General features: G+C 39.7%; 2 protein-coding genes across 11 annotated transcripts in view; one reads left to right on the forward strand and one right to left on the reverse strand.

The window, feature by feature from the left end:
- CAGE1 (cancer antigen 1) overlaps window positions 1-3,814 on the reverse strand; it is a 57,197-nt gene extending 53,383 nt beyond the window's left edge. The window contains exons 1-2 of one of the 6 annotated variants that reach the window (XM_048225765.2): window positions 3,207-3,814; window positions 1,630-1,826 (exon numbers count right to left, since the gene is read on the reverse strand). In XM_048225765.2, the coding sequence (XP_048081722.1) occupies window positions 1,630-1,826; window positions 3,207-3,228 (219 nt within the window). In that variant the 5' untranslated portion in view covers window positions 3,229-3,814. Of the gene's footprint in view, window positions 1-1,629; window positions 1,848-3,206 lie in introns of all 6 variants that reach the window. The other 5 variants (XM_057305080.1, XM_057305078.1, XM_057305079.1 and 2 more) reach the window with 5 other exon arrangements.
- Window positions 3,815-3,898: 84 nt separating this feature from the next.
- Window positions 3,899-27,577, forward strand: RIOK1 (RIO kinase 1). 5 transcript variants are annotated; one of them, XM_048225764.2, is made up of 18 exons: window positions 3,904-3,960; window positions 6,979-7,044; window positions 7,168-7,375; window positions 9,372-9,462; window positions 10,618-10,687; window positions 12,309-12,351; window positions 14,502-14,594; window positions 15,365-15,477; window positions 15,578-15,658; window positions 17,248-17,334; window positions 17,743-17,880; window positions 18,474-18,577; window positions 18,802-18,908; window positions 21,063-21,128; window positions 23,681-23,800; window positions 24,609-24,662; window positions 26,245-26,397; window positions 27,254-27,577. In XM_048225764.2, exons 2-18 carry the CDS (start codon window positions 7,037-7,039, stop codon window positions 27,362-27,364), a joined length of 1,647 nt encoding a protein of 548 aa, XP_048081721.1. In that variant the 5' UTR covers window positions 3,904-3,960; window positions 6,979-7,036; the 3' UTR covers window positions 27,365-27,577. The 5 variants fall into 5 exon arrangements, with proteins under 5 accessions (XP_026367233.1, XP_048081721.1, XP_026367235.1 ...); XM_026511447.4 differs by having other exon boundaries at window positions 3,917-4,216; XM_057305081.1 differs by having other exon boundaries at window positions 3,917-4,216; window positions 6,982-7,044.
- The last annotated feature ends 180 nt before the right edge of the window (window positions 27,578-27,757 follow it).

A 27,757-nucleotide genomic window follows, 5' to 3' on the forward strand; every position in this document is an offset into this window, starting at 1 on the left:
TAAAATTATCATTATAAAAAAGAATCTTTAACATTATTTTTAAAAAGAAAGTAAAAAACACTCAAAAGCTCACTACCCAGTGAGAAGTAATGTGATCATTTTTCTACATCAAGAAATATACAGTTCGTCCTTGAACAACACGAGTTTGAACTGCCCAAGTCCACTTATAAACAGATTTTTTTGATAAATACAGTATAGCACTATAAATGTATTTTATCCTAATGATTTTCTTTTTTAAAAAAATTAATTTGTTTATTTGACAAAGAGAGAGAGATAGCACGTGGGGGAGGGGCAGAGGGAGAGGAAGAGAAGTCTTAAGCAGACTCCATGCTGAGGGCTGAGCCTGAGGCAGGCTCACAACCCTGAGATCAGGACCTGAGCTGGAACTGGGTCAGATGCTTAACCAACTGTACCACCCAGGCACCTTCCCCCATGATTTTCTTAATCGCATTTCTTTCCTCTAGCTTACTTTATTCTGAGAATACAGTATATAATAAGTATAACACACAAAACATGTGTTAATTGACTATTTATGTTATTGTTAAGGCTTCCGGTCAATAGTAGGCTATAAGTACTTAGGTTTGGGGGGCCTCAAAAGTTATATGAAGCCTTTCAACTATGAGGGGAGTTGGTACCCCTAAGCCCTGCATTGTTCAAGGGTTAATTCTGAACCTGTATTACCATATTTAAGGTTTGCATATTCACTGTACATCTGTGCCATAATTTAGGTCCTTACTGATAAAATTTAGACTGCTTCTAATGTTCACTTATTTTTTGTCTTAAATGATACCTTTTTTAAAGTTTATTTATTTTTAGTAACCTCTACACCCAACACGGAGCTCGAAATTAATGACCCTGAGATCAAGAGTCACATGTTCTTCTGACTGAGCCAATCAGGCATCCCTAATGTTTATTTATTAAAGGTAATTCTGAACATATCTCATTTGCATACTTCTTTGAGGTAGAATTAAAAATAAAATGTGTTTTCCTAGCACTAAATAGCCCTTTAGATAGGCTATGCCAATTTATGGGCTAACCCACATATTTGTCCATTTTTGACATTATTTGTCCATTTTTGAACTACAAAAAGTCAATTACATGTGGCACAACCTAATTCATTCCTATTATTTACATACTTGCTAATAACTGTCAAACATTTAGAAAAACATTAATCATGATTTGGGACAGTATAATCTTTTGTGAGAAAGGGCACTTGGTATTTTCATTAAGATAGAAAATCATTTATATGCAGGGATCTGTCAATGCCATTAGGAATGACATTTGAATCATTTGCCTGCTGACATGTTAGAACTTGCTTTAGACCTGATGTCCAGTCCCTTGAACTCTTTTCCTGCCCCTGTCACTGAGTTGTCATGGCCATGTCCCCTGGTTGCACACTTAAGACTTCACGTGGAGGCTAGAAAGGATCAGTTTTAACACTACTTGTAAAATTCTCTCTTTCTTTGTACACTAAGGGAACTGGGAAAACCAGACCCTGTATTCCTCTCCTCTGAGTCTCCACTGGAAATTCTTTTATTGTTCCTTATATTCTTGAGGAAATTTTCATATGGAAGACAATGTGAAAGCTGAATACATTTGTATCTCCTAGAATTTATAAGCAAGGCACACCTGAGGCAAGTCTGAAGTGGTACTGCTGGTTTCCATATAGAAGGGAGAGTTTGAGTGGGTTAAGTCTTGAGAAAGACTGATGAAATTCATGGCCTCCGCTTCTGACACGCTTTCTAATTTTTCATGAGAAACATCCATTTCAAAATGCACAGGATCTGAAGATGATGACCGAACTTTTTGATAGTCCTTGTTCCTAACTGTTGAATGATGGAAGGCTTCTTTTTAAAAAACATAGTTTTAATGTTTATTAGTATATGCAAACAAAGGATCCCCCTGCCCCCCATCCCTCCTCGCATTTAGAAAGCAGCAACATTCATTGTCCTAAGTTTTTAAATGTCCATTGTCAGGTTATTAGAAAAATAAAATTTTTTAGTTTGAGTATACCATGGTCGCTTTGTGTAGTAGTAAATACTGATTTGGACAAAAACAAGTCAATGTATATGTGGCTACTATCCATTAATTTCCTAAAAGACAAGGGACCCAGAAGATGAAGGGACCTCTCAGTTACTTAAAAGATATTTACAAAGTATTATCAGAGGACTATCAGGTTCACAAAATAATATATTGCTATTTATCTGATACCCTCTATTAAGTCATTATCAAATCAAATCCAACACTGTAAATCAGTTTTCTCCCACTTTCCTATCCTACACTATTCTCTCAGGCAGTTGGGTTTGAAAACTTGGAGACACCTGTCGTATCTTCCTTCCTCATCATCTGGGCTATCCAGTTACCAAGTCCTGTCCATTTCTCCTTTAAAAATGTTTTTCATAACCCATGTTTTCTTTCCACCTCTTACATCATCACACTGGCCCATACTCTTGTGATTTCCTCAGGTCTGTCAGGGGATGGGAGTGGAAAGGATGTCCAATTACACGGAGTCCAAGTTCTTCTGCTTGACTTTCTAGGTCTCCCATAGCCTGGACCCACATTACCTATCCAGTACTCCGCTGTTCTAGTCAGATCCGGCTTGCTTTCCTGTAAATAGATCATGCTCCTTACTACTTCAGTCTGACATGGCAAATGCTTCTCTCTCCCAAAATCTTCCTATCTACCCATTCACCTGTCTTTAAAATTCCTGCAATGTTGTGTCTAAATCTCTATCACAATTCAGCACCTATTCATTTTACTGTTTTAGTCTTTGCCACCTTTTCAAGGGTGTTAGTATTTACAGATTTTTTAAGTTTTATTTATTTAAGTAATCTCTACACCCAACACAGGGCTTGAACTCAAGATCAAGAGTCTCATGCTCTTCCCACGGAGCCAGTCAGTGCCCCAGTATTTACAGATTATAAATGCCTCCAGAGAAATCCACATATGATTTTTCAGTACCCTTACAGCAAACAGCAATGTTGCTCATAGAGTCAATATTGATTGAATAAATCCTGCAGTCCAATGACTTATTTCTATGAAAACTTCTCAATCTACAGATTATTTTATTGAATTATCGAATTAATGAATAATTTATTGAGGTTTGATTTTTTCCCCCCAAATCATGTCATCACTTGGGAGTATAAAAAAGCCAGTGAGTCAAGCAGGCTAGCTGGGATTAGTGAAAGGCCCAACTTTATGCTCACCTTTTCCATCTTCCAAACACATAAACACTGCCTGGGTTGTGATGAAGGTAATCTGAAAAATCTTTGTTTTTCAAATGCACAATAAGGCAAGAGCCTTATTTCTTACATTTTTTTGGTGGTCGAGAGCTTCCAATTACACTTTTAGAACTTCGTTCACATGGCACAATATGTCAGTTTACTTTTTAAGTTTTCCATTTTCATTCTGTCCTTACTAGATTTATGCCACACTTTAAAAATATTTATTCAGATATTTGGATAGATATTCCAGGACAATCTAACGCTGTTTTAAGATGGGTGTTAAAAAAGTCATTGGGCGTTACCGCCCAAAAAAAATTTTTTCAGTTGTACGACAAACTTTCCAAAATCACTTATCTTATTTTCCCCACAAAACAATGCACCAAAGTGTGCTCACTTCCAGCCAGGGTCCATAGTTTCTTGGATCCGCAGTGAGGATTTCGGGCTTCCTCCCTCCGCCCGGTGTCTTGCGGGAGGAGGAACAACACTTTAACGCCTCTCCCACCGAAGGCTTTTAAAAACTAGCTGAAGGCAAGAAGGCGGGCTGGAACGACCCTCTGTGACGTCATCCCGCCGCGCCGGCCAATCTCGGCGGGGAACTCCTCCCCCCGGGCTCCCACGCCCTCGTCCCCGCCCCTCGCCCCCTTGGACGAAGCTGTGGAGGGGCGGGACTCCTGGCAGGGCGGAGACTTCCGGTCAGGCGGGAGTTCCGGTCGGAGAGACCCTGCTTCCTCCGGTTGTAAGTGCGTTCCTCCTTTCAGCACGTGGCGCTCGGTTTTAGCCTAGGAGCTTCCGAGTGGTTTGCTAGGCGGGCATCTGCCGAAAGGCGGTTTGATGGGCCGTGGGTAGGACTGTCTGTGCGGTCCCTATCCCAGCGCGGGGCGGACGGCCTCCCGGGGCGTCGAGGCTTTGCGCGCTTCCGTCATGGACTACCGGCGGCTGCTGATGAGTCGGGTGGTCCCGGGGCAGTTCGACGACGCGGATTGCTCCGACAGGTGGGCGCCGGTTGGACACCTTGACTCGGTTGGGATTCTGCTGTCTCCTTCGCCGCCTCCCCTTAGGCTTTGGAGGGAGACCGGTACTTGTTTCACTTCTTTCTCCATACCAGCGGGTCTTTTATCCCTGTTTGCGGCAGAGTTAATGAAAGCCACTTGTCAAAGGAGTCCCCGATTGGTTATCATCGCTGACAGGCCGAGTTGGGGATAGCGGTTAGGAAACATAGATTTTTGCTCTTTACTGTATTCAGTGCTCAAAAAATATTTGAGCACCTACTGTGTGCCAGGTTCTGTCCTCGGCGCTGGAGATGGTGATGAACAAGACTAAGTCCCTGCTGTCATTGAATTTTACCTTCTACTTGGGAGGGACTGACAGTTGAGTACCTAGAGATATTTAAAAAACAAAAACAAAAAACAGATATTGGACACTATGCAAGTAATTATAATCAGTTAGTAGACTAATGACAATGTCAGGAGAGAGTTAAGTCTAGATCTGAACGACAAAAAGGAACTGATCTCAAGAGCAGAAGGAACAGCAAGCAGTTCAGCAAGAGGAGACAACAGTGCAGAGGCCCAACGTTGATACCCCTCTTTGGCGTGAAGGGAAGATTTAGAGGCCATTGTACTTAGAGCACAGCAGAAGTAGTTGAGAAGATGGCTAGGTACTGATGTAGAAGTGAGAAGGGGCCAGATTGGGTAGAGTTTTGTAAGTGTTGAGGAGTTGGGATTTTTAGGTCTTGATAGAAAGCCATAGGAGAGATTTTAGCAGGGGAATGACATAATGTGATTTATGATTTTAAGGAATTACTCTGTTATGGAGAGGATGGTTTTGGAGGGCATGAGTGGAAGCAGTTCAAAACTGATAAAGTAGGGGTGCCTGGGTGGCTCAGTCAATTAAACGTCGAACTCTTGATTTCCACTCAGGTCACAGTGTCAGGGTTGTGAGATTGAGGCCCGTATTGGGTTCCACGCCCAGCATGGATTCTCTCTCCCCCTCTCCCTCTGAACCCCCCTCTTTCTCTAAAAAAAAAAAAAAAAGGATTAATTTAGTTCAGACATGACGGGAGCTAGATACAGGGTCACAGGGTTATGTGTTGGAGGTAGAAGTGACAAGATTTGGTGGTGGATTGGATGTGGGCTGTGAGGCAAAAGGAATTAAGGATAACTCCTACATGAAGCATGAGAGTGCCTTTGGAATTCCAAGAAAACGGTTTTTGCTTTGTGTTCACAGTAAGGATTCATAACATGTAGATTTTATTAATCAGTTGGGGATTTTTTTCAATAAATATATTTGATCATTTTCTGTGTGTCAGATCTAATGTTAGTGGGTAGGGATTCCTTGGTAAATACCACCCTGATTGACACAGGGCTTGCATGGTAGGAGGGGAAACATTAAATGATTAGACAATAGATGTTTGTATTATAATTGGGTAAATAATACAGAGGAAAAATGGGTGAGGAATAGGGAAGACTTCCCTGAGCAAGTGATCATAGGCTATTACTGGAAGGTTACATTGGATTTAACCGGAGAAATAAGATTTTATTTCAAATGCATTCCAGATTTTTGTTTCTAGATAAGCATGTATAAGGCTTGAGGGAAGAAGTAGGAAGATGAAACACAGCCCAGTGTGGCTCGTGAATAGTTAACAGTAATGAGTGGGCACTGTTTACCATCCATCCCTGGATATTGTGAAGATAAACCAGTGGATTTTTGTGACCCCACCACACTCCAGGGTTTCTTGGCAATCTTTAGAGACATTTGTTTGTCACGACCGGGAGGTGGGGGGGAGTGCATAGTGACATCTGGTTGGTAGAGGCTAGAGATGCAGCTAAACATTCTGCGAGACACAAAATGACCTTTCTCAATAAAAATTGCCCAGCCGAGGTACAAATGAAGTATAACTGAAACATGCTACTCTAGGTTACTGGCAATTGAAAGATCAAATTAAGGATTGTATTCACAAAATCATAGTAAATATAAATAGCAGGTGTGTAATGATTATTTTCTTCCCACCCGTATTTATGGAGATTTGGAGCTCTGTAAACTGTGGCTAATTAATAATCAGGATTGATCATCTGAATTTACTAAACTCTTGTCTGACTGTTTTTAAGCTAGTAGTTCACATTATCAGCTGTTCTTTGTGGTTCCTGTCTTTGTTCTCTACATGAGAGGTCAAAACTGGTAGTACCTCTTTTGAATCTGACCTGCAGACATAGTTTGTTTGGTATGCAGTGTTTTGTTAAAATTAAATGTACCAGTTAAGTAGGAGATTTACCACAAAAATCCACACTTCTGACTTCTCTTGAATAACTAGGAAAATATGGTAGCACTGGTCTGAATTTTCACATGGCAAGAAAACACCCTTTAAGGTTGTGCTCCCTTTACTCTGGACCTGTTCTCTGGGTTTGAGAATCACCACTTCTTGTACTGAATTACACGCAGACTCCAACTCTCATTCGTGGTGCCCATGTTCACCATTCCTTCCCTTCACGAACAAGGGTGTTTTGAAGTTGTGTGACACAAATCTTGATACAGCTCCTTTTGTTGGCGTGGCATTGAGTTCAAGGTAGGCTGCTTTAGACTTACTCTTAAATTTTAAAAGCTCCCCCCCTCCCCTTAAGGCATGTCTGCGGATGGTTTTCCTAGAGCTGGGTCTGGTGTACAGGTCAGAGTCCATTCGTTCAGCAGAGAAAATGACAGTGTAAATCCTAACTTCATTAAGGCAGAAGTGGGTTTCAAACTGGATGTACTTCTTCTTTAGTAGGACCTGGAGAAGAAGGAAACAATGGGAATGGCACTCAGAATCTGGCGTTGAGTTTATGGGGAGGTACGTTGGAAGGAAAACTTTTAGATTTATTGGTATACATTTAGTCTGTTGTATCACAAATAAATACATGTGTAAATCCAATTAGAGGTATGTGTAAACGTGCTGAAACATTGTTATTTCTAGTGAAAGCATTGACTTGAAGGCCATCAGAGAGCAAGATGGTGTTCTGTTTGAAGTCCTGCAGAAGAATGTGTCTGAGAAGATGGGGGGACATGAAATGGAGGAGGAGGAGGAAGAGGAGGAGTACGATGATGACGATGACTGGGACTGGGATGATGGAGTTGGGAAATTCACCAAGGGTTATATCTCGAATGCAAGGAGTAACCCCCAGGTAATTTATAAATGATTCTATACATCTTTATGTTATTGTTTATGTCGTCTTTTTTCAAAGGACTTTTTGTCATTCTGGAATTGACCAACTGAAAGATTTCCCTTGGGTTATGTTGCCCCGTAGCCCCAGCCTTTAACCATTTTCGTTCTCCATCCTTTTCGTATTTCTGATAATTTCCTGGATGTAGATTCCTTTCATAATCGGTACATTTAAAAAGAGTTATTTAAATTATGATAAGATGATGAGCTTTAAAATCTGCACGGGAAAGGACGTGAATAGGCAGTTTACTACAAATGGTTAGGAAACATGGAGAAAAAAGTTCAACTTCCTTAATAATTAAAGAAATCCAATTAAATAGGTAGAGATGCCATTTTTTTCACCTATGACACTGACCAAGACCCAAAATATATAATTGTTGATTGAACAAATATGCACAATTATTTAGAGGATAAACTGGTATGTGATAAAAAGCGTTTAAAACATAAAATAGGGACGCCTGGATGGCTCAGTCGGTTAAGTGGCTGCCTTCGGCTCAGGTCATGATCCCAGGGTCCTCAGGATTGAGTCCCGAGTCAGACTCCTTGCTCAGCCAGGAGCCTGCTTCTCCCTTTGCCTGCTGCTCCCCCTACTTGTGCGCTCTCTCTCTCTCTCTCTGTCTGTCAAATAAATAAATAAAAATCTTAAAAAAAAAAACACCATAAAATAAATGCTTTGACTCAGCAGTTCTTCTAGAATTGTGCCAAGAATGTTACAAGAATGATCCTCCAGTATTGCTTATAGAGAACCATTGGAAGGAACCTTGATTAAATTTAGTGAGGGACTGATTTCACATGATGGGATATTATGCAGCCTTAAAATACGTTGCAGTGGAAAACTATATTAATGACATGAAGATGTGTTTATGATTGAACATCATCTACCATGTACAAAACACAAGTTACCAACCTACATAGAGCCTTCTTCTCAACTGGAAGTACTCAGTGTTTCAGGAGTTTGCAGAGCCCTAGGATTAACATGGTACCATGTTAATGGAGCATAAAGATTTCTGAAAGAGAAGGAGGGGGAGAAAACCAACAATATTTCTTTGAATATTAAGACTGCTATTTCATGGACTAGAATGTGAGCAATTAAAAATAACCAGATGAATTTCACACTTGTGGTCTTGTTTTGGTAACTCCTCCATTGATTCATTGGTGAGACGTTGAGCTATTTCAACGTAGAATGTAATCCCTTTTAATAAAGCTAGACATAAAGTAAGTATATTTGCTTGAATGTTAACTATTATCTTGGGTGTTGGGGATTATAAATGATTAAAATTTTACCTGTGTTTTCTACTGTGAACCTGTAGTTAAAAATGTTTAAAAAGTTACATTTAGTAGGAAAGTTTCAAGAGGTCTATGCAAACAAGAAGCAAGTCAGCCACACACTTTCAACTTAACAGGATTAAGTCAGTAATTATTATGGGCACTTTTTCTCTGTACTATATTGTCTTGTTTATGGGTTCTTTCTTCTCTTTTTGCTATTACTTAAGTTTGTGCATAGTGCCCGTGCAAGTTGTTAAGCCTCAGACTTAATCTTTCCCTTTCTTGAAACAGTAGGCCCAAAATGAGATTCCTAGAACCAGTTTAATGTTGGTCTAAGCTCTTTGTTATACACTTGGGGTGTAAATGAACATTTTCAAATTCTAAATCAATAAAGCAGTCGAATGAGAAAAATGCATCTAATTTTAATTTGTTATGCATAATAATGAGGAATACACTGTAGAGAGGTTAAAAAAACGTAGATGGTACAGACTCCTTTAACCACTATGTCTTATTTCAAACGTCTTTTTAAAAGATTTCTTGTGCAAATATGATTGATTCTTAACCTTAGGGTACTCATTCAAGTATTGATGCTTTAGTAGTCAACTGTGAGCTAGGGAAAAAGGTATGTGATAAAGAACCCTAGGTCTTTAATTATAACTAGTGCCTTTAGCTCTGAAACTTATTTCTTCTAGGCAAATCGACAGATTTCCAATTGCAATTCAGCCAAAATGTCTACTCCAGCAGACAAGGTCTTACGGAAATTTGAGAATAAAATTAATCTAGGTGAGTTCATAAAATATATTTGGGCTCTGAGGAAGTTCTTCAGAAACCATAAAGTGCTATGAAATGTTATTAGATCAAGAAAGGAGCGTATTCAGTGTTACTGGCTGATTACTAACATTTAGAAAAGATAAAAACTCAGTGATTTAAAAACTTGGCTTGAGGAAGAGACTTTAGCTTTTGCTTTTTTAGTTCTGTTTTCTCCTCTGCTTTAGAATTATAAAGTTACAGGTACCTGTTCAAGTTTTCATCTGTTTGGTATCAGATTTTATAGTAAGATTATCACATAGTAGGATGTAGAAAATACACTTGACCCTTGAACGTGGGAGTTGGGTTGTTGACTCCACACAGTCAAAAATCCATGTATAACTTTTGACTCCCCCCCCCCCCAAAACTTAACTAATAGCCCACTGTTGACGGGAAGCCTCACCGATAACATAAACAGTTGAAGACACATAGTTTGTATATTATATGTGTTATATACTTAATTCTTACAGTAAAGGAAACTAGGGAAAAGAAAATGTTACATCATGAGGAAGGGGAAATACATATACAGTACTATGCTGTGAAAAATCTGCATGTAAGTGGGCCTGTGCAGTTCAAACCCATGTTATTCAAGAGTCAACTGTCCCAGAATATAGAACCTAAGTACATTTTGTTTTACTAGACACTTTTTATGTAGACAATCATTTAGTGAGCTATGGAATGTTGATTTGAACCACCACCTCTTGAAAAATGCAGTGTCATCTTTGTCTTGCAAACACTGACTCATTATAAACCTAGCACGTCTCTCATTGCCTATCGTTGACCTATAATTTAAAATGAAACTTGAAGTTTTTAGAATTAAACTTGGAATTCAGGCAGTTATATTATCTGTATTAGTCATATAAAGTATTAACAAGTGTCTGAAATTCAGCATATGCAGGTGAAGTATTTTGGGGAGGGATTCCTGGATCCGGGTTTCTGTGGCTCAGAAATTATAGCTGTAAGGAGACACAACTTCGTGCACATCTATAAAAACATAGACATTTTTTTATTATTAAAAGATATTCTCTATACAACAAAATATTTAGAATAAGAAAGAAGGAAATATTCTATTCAGAATGTTGTCTTTTTGTTTTAAATGTTGTTTATACTGTGAATTTTTTAAATTTTCAGATAAGCTAAATGTTACTGATTCTGTCATAAATAAAGTCACCGAAAAGTCTAGACAAAAGGAAGCAGATATGTAAGTAATATTTTAACTATAATACATGGCTGATAGGGACTAATTTCAAACAAATTAAGTAGCATCTTGGTCATAATTCTTTTGGAAAGGATATTGCTTTGTATACTTAAACCAATTTTTTCTTTTTTTTTCTTTTTTTAGGTTAAGTGAAGGTAGCCTTCCCTTTTATAAGTTGAAAATTTTGAGTCTTAAGAAATGTATGGTCAAACTATAATTTTGTGAAATTCATAGAGGTACTCTCAGGAGGGTAACGGGTTTAAACTAAAATGTAGATTCTAGTTTAAACTAAAATGTTAGAGTGTAAAAACGTTCCCTTTTAAGAATTTATTAAAATTTTTTCCCTTCTATGAAATATTTTTAAAAATTCAAGGGAAGATTTGAAACTAAATAGTGATATAACTAAGAACATTTTTTTATTCTTCTCAAAACCAGTTGTTTAACATCTGGCTAACTTCTATATCCTAATAACTCTAAGATGTTAACTATGTGTTGTAGAAAGTGATACTAAGATTATACAACTAGTAGTGTTGGAACCAAATTTAAAGGGCACCTGGGTCACTAGTAGGTTGAGTGTCCAACTCTTGACTTTGGCTCAGGTCATGATCTCAAGGTCGTGAGATTGAGCCCCTCATTAGGCTCAGCGGGAGTCTGCTTGTGGAGTCTTTCTCGCCCTCTGCCCCTCCCCCTGCTTGGGTGCACATGTACGTGCGCACTCTCTCCCTGTAAAATAAATAAATCTTAAAAAAAAAAAAAAACTGAACTTAAGAACCGATTTTCTTCTGGTTTATTGCTGTACCCGAGAGATACAGCTTTTTTTTCTTTTTGTAAAAATTTATTTGTTTTTAGAGAGAGAGTGCGTGCGCACCTGCCAGAGCCGATGGAGGGGGAGAGGGAGAGAGAGAATCTCAGGTGGACTCCCCACTGAGTTCAGAGGGTGTGGGAGGGTGGGGGGAGCTCGATCTCGCAACCCTGAGATCATGACCTGAGCTGAAACCGGGAGTCCGTTGCTCAACTGACTGAGCCACCCAAGTGCCCCAAGATGCAAGCTTTTTGAGAACTGCCATAGTCATTTGTTATTTCATGAAAGTGTTTATTTGAATCTTTGTGTTTGAATCTTTATGAGTTTAGATGAGTGTGCTAATAGTCACTTAGTGCATGAGCTGAAGCCAATCGGAGTTTGCATTTTAATGTAGAACCCAGTAAAATCTTAAGATGATAAAAACTTGTGTCTTTGTAGAAAGGGACTCTAAAGAGAAGGCAGTATAAATTCTGTATTAATAGAATCATTAAAGATTTAAGGACAGTATAACAGTCTCAGTGTTTTCTCTTCTGCAGCATAGTTGACTTTACCCCAGCTGCTCTTTTTATCTAATCCTTCTGAAACGTGGAGCGAATTATTTTTTCTTATTGCAGTTGTGCTCCTTTTGCTCTAGGGAACTGAATTGATGATTAAGGGGACAGGAAGGAATCATCACTGAGCAGTGAAACTACAATGAGATTATGAAATCTGTTATTAATGAAACTACCTACTTAGGAATTTCACGGAATGATATACATTTGAAAACTTTTGTTTTGGCTTCTGAATTTTGAATGTCACATATACTTTTTTGGTTTTGGTTAGGTATCGCATCAAAGATAAGGCGGACAGAGCAACTGTGGAACAGGTACAATTTAAATGTGCTGCAAGCTTTAGTTTTAAGATTTTATTTATTAGAGAGAGAGAAAGAGAGCACAAGCAGGGGGAGGGGCAGAGGCAGAGGGAGAAACAGGTTCCCCTGCTGATCAGGGAGCCTGACGTGGGGCTTGATCCCAGGACCCTGAGATCACGACCTGAGCCGAAGGCAGACGCTTAACAGACTGAACCGCTCAAGCGCCCTGCAAGCTCTCATTTTAAATAAGAATTTCTTTTCTTTTGGGTTTATAGTTTGCATTCATTCTTCTTACTTAATGCTAATGTTACCTAAAATTACTCCTTGTAGTTTTAAGTTTAGACATCTACATTTTGCTTTATTTAGAATAGAACTGTTAATAAAAAGTTAGAGTCACGCCCCCCTCTGCCACCATGCAGTGCTTTCCTCTTCTGTGGGGAAGCAGAATTTACTGTAAGACCAGGAATCTTTTCTCTTGTCTTAAACAAGGTCAGCAGGAATTTTGTGAGCTTTCTCCAAAGATAGGTATCTGCCACAAAGCAGTTGGGTGTGTGTGTGTGTGTGTGTGTGTGTGTGTGTGTGTGTGTAATTTCACTTAGAAATTCCTTATTTGGTTTAGAAATTATGCTTGTTTTATTCTTTCTATTCAAGAGTGGGGAAGAATTTTCCTAATTTTCCTTTATGTCGAGAGCTGTGGTTGGATGTTAGTATTGGGCCAGATTTTTGATGTGAAGAAGGTGATAGCAAGGGTCAGAACATTGCTACTGCCACCTGCCACCCTTCTCCCCACCCCTGCACAAAGGCACAAACTCACTTTGCAGTAGTAGCCTCTTCTACCGCCCCTTCTGCTGTCCACCTCAGCCCCCAAGGGAGTCACACGCAACCAAAGCTCCAGAACCATTTGTACAAAATTCCCACCTATCGTTGGGCTGGGATCCATGTCTTCACTGTCCTCTCGTGTGTTTATTTTGTGTGATTTGTGTGTGTGTTTGTGTGTGTGTGATTGAAAACAAAGGGTAGTCCAGCTGAGGGAAGTGAGGCAGCTGTAATTGTCACAGACCCTAAAATAATTAAGGCAGGAAGTCCTTTTTTCCCCTTTCGAAATTAATGTGGAATAAGAGTGTGTATCTTGATCTTAAGTATGTATTTATAAGTCTGAAGGACAGACCCTAAAGTATAGTTTGATTTGGCCACTTTACACCGCCTCTCTCTGTGGAGCTGGAGGGGCTGCCGTGAGTGTCCCTTGAAAGTGTGTGTAACTACGCGGCTGCTTCTGTTCAGGCACGGACAGGACCAGGCTTTAAGTTCATGGCCTTCTTTTTGTTAAGGAGGACTTTGGGGGCCTTTTTCCTCAGGATTGAGTGCTCTGACTCGGAAGGAGACCCTTTCCCTGATTTACTCATCTATAGCAGAAGTGTGCAGCTCTTTCTTTAAAGGATTAAATATACACTTTGAGCATTGTAGCTCACAATTCTTCTTCTTTTTTTTTAAACAACTATTTTAAAATGTAAAGACCATCCCTAGCTTGCAGGCTGTAGAAAAACAGGCTGTGGTCTGGATTTGACTCATGAGCTGTAGGGTGCTGACCCCTGAGTTCAAGTTGCGTACCCAGTAGAGCAGCCCCTGAGCACCTGAAATGCGGCTAGTCTGAACTGAGATGTGCCGTCGGCATCAACGTACTGGACTGTGAAGACTTGGTGTAAAAAATGCGGTGTTAAACCTCTCACTGATAACGTCTTATATCAATGGCATGTTGAAATTGATGGTGTTTTAGATATACTGGATTAAATAAAATACGTTAAAACAAATTTTACCTGCTATTTTTTACTCCTTTTAATGTGACTAGAAAATGTAAAACCAGTTGTGTGACTTGCACTATATTCTATTAGCTAATGTCCGTCTACAGTCAATTCTGCTTCCCTTTGACTTGGCAGACTTTAATTTCTGTGACCGAACTTGGTGGTTCGTCTCTTGTCCCTTTGGCCTTCGTGTCGCATTTTATTTACGAAAAATCGGAGTGAGTAAAAACACCACAGTCGATACTCTCCTTGAGTCAGCCAGGCTAGCCTAGTACTTCCCCTCTTCAGGTTGGTAATGGTCAGATGTTTCAGTGAGAAATATTTGGTACGGTCTCTCTGAACTTTCTATTTTTTGCATTTTTTTAGGTGTTGGATCCTAGAACACGAATGATACTATTCAAGATGTTGACTAGAGGAATCATATCAGAGATAAATGGCTGCATAAGCACAGGAAAAGAAGTGAGCTTTTCTTTGGATGCCTGAATGTTTTCATGTTAGTTTTCTTACTTCAGATACCAAATGAAACTAAGGCACTTAGTAAATAAATGGTGCCTTTAAAAAGAAAAGGAGAAAAAAATACACGAGTCAGAGTAGCTTAGTATTTCTAAAAACAGCTTTATTAATATTTATGGGTAGATAGGAAGTTGTGCACACAACTGTGGCTTTTCACCTCCATTACTGTACTGGCTCACTGGGTCCTTGTGGTGCCTAGGGTCAGTGTAGATGGTCAGGTTACTGCAGGCCTGAGTCCTTATCGCATAGTCACTAAGGGGGGCAGGGGCTTAGTCTAGTCTCTGAGTCAATGAATCTCTTTCCCGTTTTTTCTTTGTACGTGGATATGGAGAAAGACAGACATGGCATTTTTAAATTAGCAACTCATTCTATGGGAAGCACTCCTGAGTAAAACTCAGTTTATAAATCGTGAGATGTAAGAATGTCTTAAAATATTTTTCACGTACTTGAGATACAAAAATGTTTGAAACCGCTTCTTATACATAATTTGGATCTTACTATATATGTAAGTTAGCGCTTTACTTACTGTACCTTTTGGTAATGATGTTTTGTGTTTTAATCGACATAATCAGAAGACGATGGTGTTTCTTACACATGTTACTTCAGTTCGGTTGACTTTTTTTTAACTTTTGAGGATAGAATCAAATAGAGTGAAAAATTGAAATACTGTGTGTAGTTATTTAACACAAACTTAATTTGTTTTTGACGCAAAACAGGCTAATGTATACCATGCTAGCACAGCAGATGGAGAGAGCAGAGCAATCAAAATTTACAAAACTTCTATTTTGGTGTTCAAAGATCGGGATAAGTATGTAAGTGGCGAATTCAGGTGAGTTCAGGCTCTTTTCCAGTTGGCCTAATTTCTGTGTCCTAAAATGAAAACTGGAATAATGGAATGATTGGAGTAACAGATACTTTTCTCGTTCAAGATTTCGTCATGGCTATTGTAAAGGAAACCCCAGAAAAATGGTGAAAACTTGGGCAGAGAAAGAAATGAGGAACTTAATCAGGTGACTGTCTGCGGCGTGTGTCTGTGCTGTGTCTGCCATACTGGCCGCAGCTCCTTCCTGCTGGCAAATCCCAGGGTGGTTCTGTCCAAAGGTGGGGGCTCGTAGTGTTGTTCGTTTCTGTTAGATCTGCTGAGGTGTGCAGAAGCAGCATGTACCTGGACAAGTAAGAACTATCTCGTCTTCTCTGTTTTGAGAACCCATTACGGAAAAATTCACATTTATTCAGCAAGGCTGGGTCATTCCAAGCACCTTGGAAGCCATGTGAAAGCATTTTTTAAATGCTGTGAAAAGCCATGTGAAAGCATTTTTTTTTTTAAAGATTTTATTTATTTATTCGACAGAGATAGAGACAGCCAGCGAGAGAGGGAACACAAGTAGGGGGAGTGGGAGAGGAAGAAGCAGGCTCATAGCGGAGGAGCCTGATGTGGGGCTCGATCCCATGACACCGGGATCACGCCCTGAGCCGAAGGCAGACGCTTAACCGCTGTGCCACCCAGGCGCCCCCATGTGAAAGCATTTTAAATGCTTTATACCGAGGATGATAGGGGGCTGTTGCAAGATTTTTTTTTTTTTTAAGATTTTATTTATTTGACATGGACACAGCGAGAGAGGGAACACAAACAGGGAGAGTGGGAGAGGAAGAGGCAGGCTCTCAGCAGAGCACGGAGCCCGATGCTGGGCTGGATCCTAGGACCCTGGGATCATGATCTGAGCCGAAGGCGGACGCTTAACGACTGAGCCACCCAGGCGTCCCCTGTTGCAAGATTTTAAAACGGGGAAATGACACAATCAGGTTTGAGACTAATGTGTCATTTTTTATAGGCATTGGAGTTTTAGACAATTTTGTTAGGACCTAAACTCTGTCATAGTTTCCTTTTCTGATTTCAGTCTAATCTTGGACATATTTATACATCTTTGTGCTGACACTTTTATATCAGGTGAGGGCAACTTATCTAGCTGAGATCAAGTTTTCTCAAAAATTTGAGGGTTTTTTTTTTCCTCTTTCGAATACCTTTTAATGTTTTATCTGCTGTGCATTGGTGACATACATTGGATGTTTTAGTATTAAATACTTGTTTTGAAAGTCCTTTTGTAATCTTCCTGTGTTCAGTTAGCTATTAGGTACGAGTCCAACTGGGTTTTTTTTGGTAAGTAAACTACACCCAAGGTGGGTGGGGCTCTAACTCATGACCTCAGAGTCAGGAGTCACGTGCTCTACCAACTGAGCCAACCAGGTGCCCTGAGTCCAACTTTTCTATCAATCATTGTTGAGGCTAATCAACTCAGAAGACATATCTGCTGTAGTTTATCAATTCTGAGATGCACACTGCACAGTTTAACATCTCTGGAATGGGACTGAGTGTTAGAGGCTATGAGATGTAGATGAATTGCCAGTGTTTGTCGTTCTTGGTTGTGTCTTACGGTGCCACTAAAAATCTCTGGGGCCTTCGAGTTTATGAACTACAGTAATACAGTTGAGATGTGTTGGTGCTGTTTCCTAATAGCCGTATTAATCTTGTGTTCTGTAATTTGTTTTAGGTGCTGTGTCACCTTTTCATTTGTCCTTTTGTCTTTTTTGGGTACCACAGACTAAACACAGCACAGATCCCATGCCCAGAACCTATCCTGCTGAGAAGTCATGTTCTTGTCATGGGCTTCATTGGTAAAGATGACATGTGAGTACATGGAAGGCCTAATAATTACATGCTCAGAAGTGTATTTTTAAGTGCTTCGAATTATCCGGTATGTGACTGTTTCCCATTTAAATAGCTCCATTCATCTTGGAATGTTTTTTGTGAATCTTTTCCACTGTACTCGTGCATAGAGTTACTCATTTATTCTACCTTTTTAAGTCTCAAAGTGCTTCAGAGTAACAAAGTTCACCCTGTTTTGAGGAATGTTTTATATAGTGAGCGGGGGGGAAACACCTGTTTCTTGATAGTTTTTTGGATTGGTACATCTGTAGTGATCCAGTTGTTCAGTGATAAGTTGTTGAAAAGGAGTCTAGGTGGCAATGTGTAGTATAAAGCAAGAAAACTTGTTGTGGGGGCATTTTATCTTAGTTTGTTTTATTGGTATTCAAGGCCAGCGCCACTGTTGAAAAACGTCCAGTTGTCAGAATCCAAGGCTCGGGAGTTGTATCTGCAGGTCATCCAGTACATGAGAAGAATGTATCAAGATGCCAGACTTGTCCACGCAGATCTCAGTGAATTTAACATGCTGTGAGTGTGTTTGTCCCTTGGGAACCTCCTGGACAGCGTTTCATGTCCTTTAAAAAAATAAAATCCCAATCCAAGAAGTCATTTTTATTTATTTATTTTTTTTTTGTTTTTTATTTTTTAATTTATTTGAGAGAGAAACAGAGACAGTGAGAGCATGAGTGGGGAGGAGAGGGAGGAGCAGACTCCCCACTGCATGGGGAGCCTGACGTGGGCCTTGATCCCAGGACCCTAGGATCATGACCTGAGCTGAAGGCAGATGCTTAACTGACGGAGCCACCCAGGCACCCCCAAGAAGGCATTTTTAAATTCTAAAGTTTTAAAGTTGGCTTCCACTGGTCATAGTATAGGATGTGTTCTGTGCCTGCAGCGGCCTGCGGTAGTCACAGAGTTGACCATCTGATCATTAACAGAGTTATGGGACTTTGGAAATTTTCTCAGTTTTTATCTCTTGCTTGTCAATGTGGCCTCTTATCCTTACCCACCTTGTTCGTTCTATTGCTTATTTCCCTTGCTCTTAAAATAGAATTTTTTTAAACAACAAAATATGCAGGAAAGGAAAGGAAATCCCAAGTCCCTGTGAATCTGGTCCACAGGTACCATAGCGGAGGTGCGTATGTCATTGACGTTTCTCAGTCCGTAGAGCATGACCACCCACATGCCTTGGAGTTCCTGAGAAAGGACTGTGCCAATGTCAACGGTGAGTGGAAATTGGAATTTCCTGCCAGGTTGTTTGTGTCTATTGGGTCTGCACTTTGCTAAGCTGTCGATATCAAATCGTGGCACTAAATCATTTGATGTCGGGATACCTCTGCCATTTGCTGGGAGATGGTGTATTTTTATTCACATCTTTGTTTCTCCATAAAGTAGTTGGAGTAACAACCTTTTCCCTCCTAAAGCTGTACTGCGTTTTCCTTCCAACAGATTTCTTTTTGAAGCACGGTGTTGCTGTGATGACTGTGCGGGAACTCTTTGAATTTGTCACAGATCCGTCCATTACACATGAGAACATGGACGCTTACCTCTCAAAGGTGAGACGAGGCGAGGAAAAGAACAGAAAATAGTGGTAATTCGCACTTACGTGGCGCTTCTCAGGGACTCCAGTTGCTCAGTGTATGTTCATTTCGACAACTTCCTGAACCTTCTCCTTCTGATTTCACACATCGGGAATCAAAAGTACAGTAAAAAGCCAATGGGAAAGCCAGGTTTCTTGACTTGAAGCATTGGGCAAGATTACATAGACCACCAAAGTTCGTGAATCTTTAGTGAGAGGCTTGTTCGGCTTCTGGTCTCCCTTGTTTCTCAGAGACCTTTTGGAATCATAGGATTCTTGGAAGTGTGGTGAAATGCACATAGCATGAAACTTAACCATTGTAACCACTTGTAAGTGTATGGCTCGGTGGCATTACGTACATTCACACTGTTGTGCAGCCATCACTGTCCATCTCCAGAACTTTTTCATCCTGTAAAATACAAACTCCGTAGCCATTAAACATTAACTCCCCATTTCTCCCTCCCCCCTCAGCCCGTTCTGCTTTCTGTCTGTGATGTTGCCTACTCTCGGTACCTCACATAAGTGGGGTCATGCGGTTTTTTTCTTTTTCTGGCTACTTGTTTCCCTTAGCATAATGTCCTCAAGATTCAGTCACGGTGTACAGACACATCCCATGCATCTGTTCATCTGTGGATGGACACTTGGGGTTCTTCCACCTTTTGGGTATTGCGAATAGTGCTGCTGTGAACATGGGTGCACAAATATCTCTTCAAGACCCTGCTTTCAATTCCTTTGGGTTTATTCCCCACAGTGGAATTGCTGCGTTACATGGTAATTCTGCTTTTAATTTTTTGAGGTACTACCGTACTGTGTTCCTTAGTAGTGAAACCGTTTTACATTCCCACCCAGCACTGTGCCAGGGCTGCCAGTTTCTCCACATACATCCTCACCGTTTTCTGGTTTTGTTCTTGTGTTGGTTTTTTCTTTTTTTAGAGTAGCTATCCTGACTATGTGAGGTCGTACCTCATAGTTTTGATTTGCATTTCCCTGATGATGGGTGATGTTGAACATCTTTTCGTGTGCTTGTTGGCCACGTTAGAGCTCCATTCAGAAAACTTTCTCTAGGAGAAATCAGGCAGAAATCATTGTTTCCACAGGTGTATTTCCCAGATCCTGTGAGCCTATAGTAGAAGTGGTCGTTTTGCCTCACTTGTCATTAAGGTCCTTTTTTTTTTTTTTTTTTTTAAAGTAGGCTCCACGCTGAATGGGGCTTGAACTCACGACCCTGAGATCAAGACCTGAGCTGAGAAGAGTCAGACGTTTAACCGACTGAGCCACCCAGGCACTCCTGTTATTAAGTGCTTCGTAATGTTGTCAGCCTCTACTAGACCATGAGCCGGCAAGGGACAGGAGTACCTCATTAGTGCCTGGCACATACTAAGCAGTTTCATATATTAATGGGATAAATACGTATCATTTTTGTTCCTAGATTTCTTTGGCACTAATTTTAGTGTCTGAATGTAAAACAAAAAACCCTAGTATCACTATTCTTTCCTTTTTTCTATGTATTCTAAGTAGAGAACAAATTTCCAGTTCTCCAGCCAAAAGACTATTGTAGAATCTTTGTCACCTTAGTTGCAGTCACTGTTGGCTCAAAGACATTTCTTTGGTGGTTTATTTCTCTGCAGTGTTGGAGACACATGTTCAAAATTAGAGGACAGTCCACTTTTCCTCTTTGATTCCCTTCCTTGACTGCTGAAGCATTAAAGGGTGGTTCTTCCCTTCTTTGGGTTTCATTTTTATTTTAATAAACATTTTTGGTAATCATGTAAAAATTAGGAGAAGTGGAGTCTTGAGTTCAAGCCCTGCGTTGGGCTCTGCACTGGGTGTGGAGCCTACTTTAAAAAAAAAAAAAATTAGGGAAAGTAGTTTTACTCTTTTGAGGGAAGGGCCAGGGATCGCCTGAGGCTAGATATTTTGATTTTGCTGTTACTTTTGAGCTGACAGCAGCCTTTTTGGTGAGGTCTGAGAGAGAGCTAACCTGTGTCACTAGAGGCCTCAGAGTCCGTCCTTTCAGAAGTGTAGAGGTGATACTGATAAAGATGAGAGCAGGTTTATACTAAAATTGAGAAATGGATGCATCTTCTGTAGGTTGAATATAAAGGAAAGTAACGTTTGATTTCTTTCCAAGGCCATGGAAATAGCATCTCAAAGGACCAAGGAAGAAAGGTCCAGCCAAGATCATGTGGACGAAGAGGTAAGACGTATTCTCTGTCCACAGCCATAGGAAACACTTCGTTTTGAGTTTTTGTTTTTTAAGGGCATACTATGTCACAAACTTGATTTTAAGAGAGAAGCAGTTTTCAGATGATGAGAATATTTCCTTGTACATAATTTAACTGAGCCAGATTGGGTAAGTTACGTTTCATTACATCATTCCACTAGCAACCTATTAGCCCATTGTCCTAGATGGAGAGCTTTACTTATTTATTTGAAGAATAGCTGATGCCCAGGATCATATTACTTTCCGATGGGCAGCACAGTGATTCCGTATTTGTGTGCATTCCTGAATGGTCCCCACGTAAGTCTGGTTACCATCTGTCACCATACGTAGTAGTTATCATGTTAAATATAGTCAATAACATGTTAAATGTATTTTATATACCTGTGATTTATTTATTTTAAAACCAAAAGTTTATACCTCTTGATCTTCTCATTAAGAAGTTTTACCTCTTAATCTTCTCCTTCCCCCATCCTCTCCCCATCTGACAACCACCAGTTTGTTCTCTATATTTATGAGTCTGTTACGCTTTTGTTTGTTCATTTGTTTTGTTTTTTTAGAGTCCTCATATAAGTGAAATCATGTAGTTGGTCTTATTTCACTAAGCATAATACCCTTGAGGTCCATCCATGTTGTCACAAATGGCAAGATTTCACTCTTTTTTAAGGCTGAGTAATATTTTGTGTGTGTATTTTTTTTTTTCTAAATTAATGGGCACTTATGCTTCTTCCTTATTTTGGCTATTGTAAATTACACTGCAGTGAACATAGGGGTGTATGTATCTCTTCGAATTAGTATTTTTGTTTTCTTTGGATAAATACCCAGAAGTAGAATTGCTGAATTTTGTGGTAGTTCTATTTTTAATTTTTTGAGGAGCCTCTATACAGTTTTCCCTAGTGGCTGCACCAGTTTGTATTCCCACCAGCAGTGCATGGGAGTTCTCTTCTCTCTACATGTTTGCCAAAGCTTATTTCTTTCTGATACTAGCCATTCTGACGGGTGTGAGGTGATCTGTCATTGTGGTTTAGGTTTGTATCTCTACAGTGAGGCTCAGCTTGTTTTCGTGGGTGTGTTGACCATCTGTATGTCTTTGGAGAAATCTCTCTTCGGGTCCTCTGCCCATTTTTTAAATCAGATTGTTTTTTATTGGTGAGCTTTATGAGTTCCTTATATTTTTTGGATATTAACCCCCCATCAGATACATCATTTGTAAATATCTTCTCCCACTCACTAGACTCTCTTCATTTTGTTGATGGTTTCATTTGCTGTGAAAAGGTTTTTAGTTTGATGTCCCATTTGCTTATTTTTTCTTTCGTTGCCCTTGCCTGAGGAGAAAGATCCAAAAAAATACTGCTATGACTGTATTTAAGTTTACTGCCTTTGTTTTCTTTTAGGAATTTTAAAGTTTTAGACCTTACATTTAGGTTTTTGCTCTGTTGTGAGTTTATTTTTGTGTATGGTAAGGTAGTCGTCCGGTTTCATTCTTTTGCACGTGGTGTCCAGTTTTCCCAACACCATTTATTGAAGAGACTGTCCTTTCCCCGTTATATATTCGTATCTCCTTTGTTGTAAATTCATTGACCGTGTATGCATAGGTTTATTTCTGGGCTCTTTATTCTGTTCCATTGATCTATATGTCTGTTTTTGTGCTAGTGCTATACTGTTTCGATTGTTATAGCTTTGTAGTGTAGTTTGAAATTAGGGCGTACAATGCTTTAGATAAAGAACACTTTTAAGGAACCTACTGAAACATGATTCAAGAAGGAAAAGCCCATTTCAATTCACAAATATGAATTTTTAAATGATTTAAATGTTGATTTTGGTACCATTGTAGACTTTAAATATTTATGTGTTGTGAAAAAGAAAATTATGTTAACCTTGGAGATCAGTGTACTTTTCAAAGATTTATCTATTTGAGAGAGGGAGAGAACGAGTGGGAGGGACAAAGGGAGAGGGAGAGAATCTCAAGCAGACTTCACACTAAGCACAGAGCCCGACATGGGGCTCGATCTCATGACCCTGAGATCATGACCCGAACCGAAACCAAGAGTCGGTTGCTCAACTGACTGCACCCAGGCACCTCCGTAGTAGACTTTTCATCAAAAATCTCAGAGCTACTAGTGTGATGGGTGAGTACAGGGCACCCCATATTTATCAGCAGTTCTAAATCCTTTCCACCATAGCACAGTAGATAATGTTTCCATATAAGATTATGTTCCTTTGTAAGGCATAGCCAGGGGCAGTACTTGCTAATTGGAGCTCCATTCCTTTCTTTCCCACTCTGAAAAGCTTTCAGAAATGTAAACAAGGGGAAAGAAGGGACTTCCAATCATTTCCTGTTTTATTGTTCAGTAACAAAGTCCTTTTGGGATGTCGCACAGCAACACCAGTGTGTGCAGAGAGCCTGGCTGAGAATCAGTGCTGTAGATGATGACAGATTCCTCTGACGTGATGGGTATGGGATGCTCAGGTAATGAGAGAAGCATGTGAATAACACTTTTGATTTTCCTCTTCTCTGTGTCTGTTAGGTGTTTAAGCGAGCATATATTCCTAGAACCTTGAATGAAGTAAAAAATTATGAAAGGGATATGGATATAATGATGAAATTGAAGGAAGAGGACATGGCCATGAATGCCCAACAAGACAATGTGAGTAGCTCGGTTTGCATATAGCAAGCAAGTTTATAGAGGGAGCTACTGTCGCACACCCGCCATCTTGAATATTGGCTTCTAATCTCCTGAGATGGCTGATACCCTTTGCATTAATAGGTCCTCTGTGCATATTGGATATAAAGGGAATTCACTGGTGTTTATGAAAGAAAATGGCACACTTGAGTCCAACAGACTGTAGTTGCAGAAAATGGAAGATTTGTGTAAAGTCTGGGCTGTAAATGGTTATTATACAAGGTCCCCTAACATATATATTTCAAGGTCTGGAACGTTTCTTCCTGTGAAAAGGCCAGATAGTAAATGTTTTAGACTTTGCAGGCTAAGAAGCAAAATTGACCTATCATGTAAGTCATTATAAAATAAGAAGAAAAAAATTTCCCCAAGTTTTTATTGATGAAATTAAAAGTCCTTTAATAATTGAATACAGCTTTTCATGATTCCTAATAATGAGAGAAGACTGGAGTTATTTTGGGGAGGAGAATACATTCCATTTAATTGAGAATCAAAGTTAGAGTTTTCTGTTACAAAATTGGTAGCAAAGGTTCATTTGTAAAAACCATCAGGCTGTAGGTGGGTTGTGGGCCAGAGTTTGCTAATACCTGTATGCTTGGTGGGCAAGAATAATACCCACTCTATAAACTTTCTGTATTAACCAGGGGATAAATTTTAGGCACCTTTTAATAATCACAGAAGATTATTAGCCCACTGAGTTCTTTTGTAATATGACAGTATGTGTTTTTCACTGCCTAGCTTTATGTTGATTCTTCTTTTTCTTTTTGGCTGTAAGATTCTGTACCAGACCGTTACGGGATTGAAGAAAGATCTATCCGGAGTTCAGAAGGTATGAGAACACGTGTTACTCTTCATTTACATGAATACTCTTTGGAAGCGTATAAAACCTGTATACTAGAATTAGACTGACAATCGTATTACGAGTATAGGTATTTTCAAAGTTTATGGGAATCTTCAGAAATGCCCCATTTGTGTTCACTTTTTTTAACTGTAAGACTGAAATATAAGCATTTGTGATTTATTTCTGCCTCTCAATTGTCCTGTTGTTGCTGAGGCATTGATACTTTTTATATCCTGGGCTTCATTTATGAAGTTTTAATGATAACCATGTGTTTCTTGATGTTTTTACAGTTAAAACAACAATAACAACAAGGGAATCTGGCCTCATACTGGTATAAAACCTGTTGCAGAGCAGTCTCACGGGTTTAGAAGTCTTAGGGTTCTGGATTCCTGTAGTGTTTTTTCTTGAAACAGCCTTGTTTTGTTTTGTTTTACATTTTTAGAATGGTGTGGATTAATTCTAATTAAGCAAAAATAAAGGCAGTTCTTGTTTATTTTATTGTTTTGTTTTGTTTTTAAAGTAGGCTTCACGCTGGACCCCTGGGTGGCTCAGTCGGTTAAGCATCTGCCTTCGGCTCAGGTCGTGATCTCAGGGTCCTGGGATCCAGCCCTGCTTTGGGCTCCCTGCTCAGCAGGGATTCTGATTGTCCCTCTCCCTCTGCCTCTTGCCTCCGCTCATGCTCTCTCTCACTCTTTCTCTCTCGCTGTCTCGCTGTCTACCCCAAATAAATAAAATCTTAAAAAAAAATAAAGTCAGCTCCACACCCAGCGTGGAGCCCAACTTGGGACTTGAACTGATCTGAGATCCAGATCCTGACATTTAACTGACTCAGCCACCTAGGCGCCCCTATTTGTATGTTCTTAATTAAAGGCTTAAATGTGAAGGACCATAGTTTGCTTTTTGAAAATTTACTGTGTCTTTGTTTTTGGAAGAATTGAATTAGGAAAACTCACATGTTCAGTACGTGTTCCGTATAGTAAGTGTTATAGGGCAGCTGTGCCTTGAGTTCCAGCACATGAAGATTTTGTGAAAACGGGCTAGAAAACCTTTTTGTACGATTGCCTTTTAAAGATTAGTTTTTCTTATAAAAAGAAAACCTCTAATTTTTAAGAAATGCTCCCTGCTGCTTTAAAAACTGCTAAACTTCAGGGGGACAAAAAGGGCAAATTTCTCTTGCTTAAATGTTGTTTTCCCTCTTGATTGGATTCATAGTTAAGTGTTACTTGAAATCTGATTCATAGGAAAACAGCTGTGAAGTTATCCAAATCAATCTTTATTTTTGACTTCTGTCTGTATTTCTCATCCTTCCGAATCCCAGCTCAGTTCTGTCGGTGATCTAGGTCACCCACTGAAGCCCCAGTTCCTTCATTTGGGTGTGTTCTCGAGCCTCACTCGACGCGCTGCTTCCACGTTTCGTCCCTGATGTTGATTCTGTTCTCGATGTTTCAGTACAGGATGTGGTTGTTCACCATATACCTGCAAGGCTGAAAAATCTGAATTCTGGCATTAACACATTTAACAATAGGTAACTAAGTGGTTTAGAATAATGTGGTTTTGTAATATTTTCAAGGTCCCTGCACTTCTAGAAAATCAGGCTAAGGAAAGGGCTTGTTCTGATTCAGAAGATGCTGGAAGCTCTGAGTGTTCGGACACAGATTCTGAAGAGCAAGAAGACCAGGCCTGCTCCCGGAAACCCACTGCTGACACTGAAGTTGACAAAAAGGTTAGCCGAGGACTCAGTTTCCCTTTTTCTTCAGCATGGCCGCAAAGCCAGTCTCATTTCTCTTTGCTCAAGAATTAGATTATTAGATTACTAGATTATGGTGGCCGAAAACATTATTGATCAGTAAGTACTTCTAGTTGTAGTGCCAGTTTCTAAGTGTGAACTTTGCCTGTGGAGGTCACATCATGTAGAGATTGGGCTTCTGTTAGGAGCTCCCTGGGCACTGCCTTGAGAGAGGACACACTGAATTCATCGATTAGAAATGATTGTCATTCACCTGAAACACAAATGATGTTGGAGTTGTTCCATGGTGAAATACTGAAGGGCCATCTCACAGGGGATTTGCAGCTCAGCCAGTGTTTCCAGAATCTAAGAGACTTATTCCACTCCTAGCTATCAGCATAAGAGATGCTACTGATTGAATGATACATGACTGCTGTGTAAATGTTACTCTTCTTTTGTCATTTAAACCTTTAAACCTTAAAACTTTGGGGGCCGTAAGACTTCTGAGAGACATACCCAAGCTAACGCACACATTTTCTTTCTTTGTTTACTGCAAATACTTTGTCTTTTCCCAATCTTTGTTTCTGTTAGAATATGAAACTTGTGAAGAAAAGTAGTTGCAAACATTTAATAGTCCTCCCAAATATTTCTTTTTGGTGCTCTTCAAACTTCTGTTAAGAAACCCTAAAGACAAATTTGGAACCAAATTGCACCACCACATCCTAATCATTTTCATCTTTTCCTCTTATACTCACTTTTATCCTTTCTTAGATTTTCTTACTTAGTTCTGATAGTAAGATGAATCCTCTGAGTGAAATCTGCAGGTTCCTTTGTTTTTGTTTTTATTTTACAGGAAAGAAAAAAGATGGTTAAAGAAGCCCAGAGAGAGAAAAGAAAAAACAAAATTCCAAAGCATGTGAAAAAAAGAAAGGAGAAGACAGCCAAGATGAAAAAGGGCAAATAGAACCAGAACTCGAGACATAGCATAATCTTCCGTCAGTCGCTTTTCCCGCCTGCGTGCGTGGTGAGCTGCGTCTGGAAGGGGTTCTCACGGCAGCGTCACGAAGGTGGAGTCACGTGTTCTCGTGTAATTACGTAACAAGCTCTAAGCTCTCCAGTCTAGATCCGCCTCTGGGTGGTGGTATTGACAGAGGATTTATTAAACTACTATTTCAATGAAGAACTTTATACAATTTTATTTTTATATATATATTTTTTCTCCTTTAATGTGTTTTTTGAAGCATCATAAATATTTAAATGTGACCAACATCCATAGTCTTTGTGTAAGTGTAAAGGCACTTTGGACAGACTTGGGCAGATTGTTTTTGCTTTGCTCCTACATGCCAGGGACCCATCT

The sequence above is a fragment of the Ursus arctos genome, unplaced genomic scaffold (assembly GCF_023065955.2).
Source record: "Ursus arctos isolate Adak ecotype North America unplaced genomic scaffold, UrsArc2.0 scaffold_31, whole genome shotgun sequence".
Taxonomy (NCBI): Eukaryota; Metazoa; Chordata; class Mammalia; order Carnivora; family Ursidae; genus Ursus; species Ursus arctos.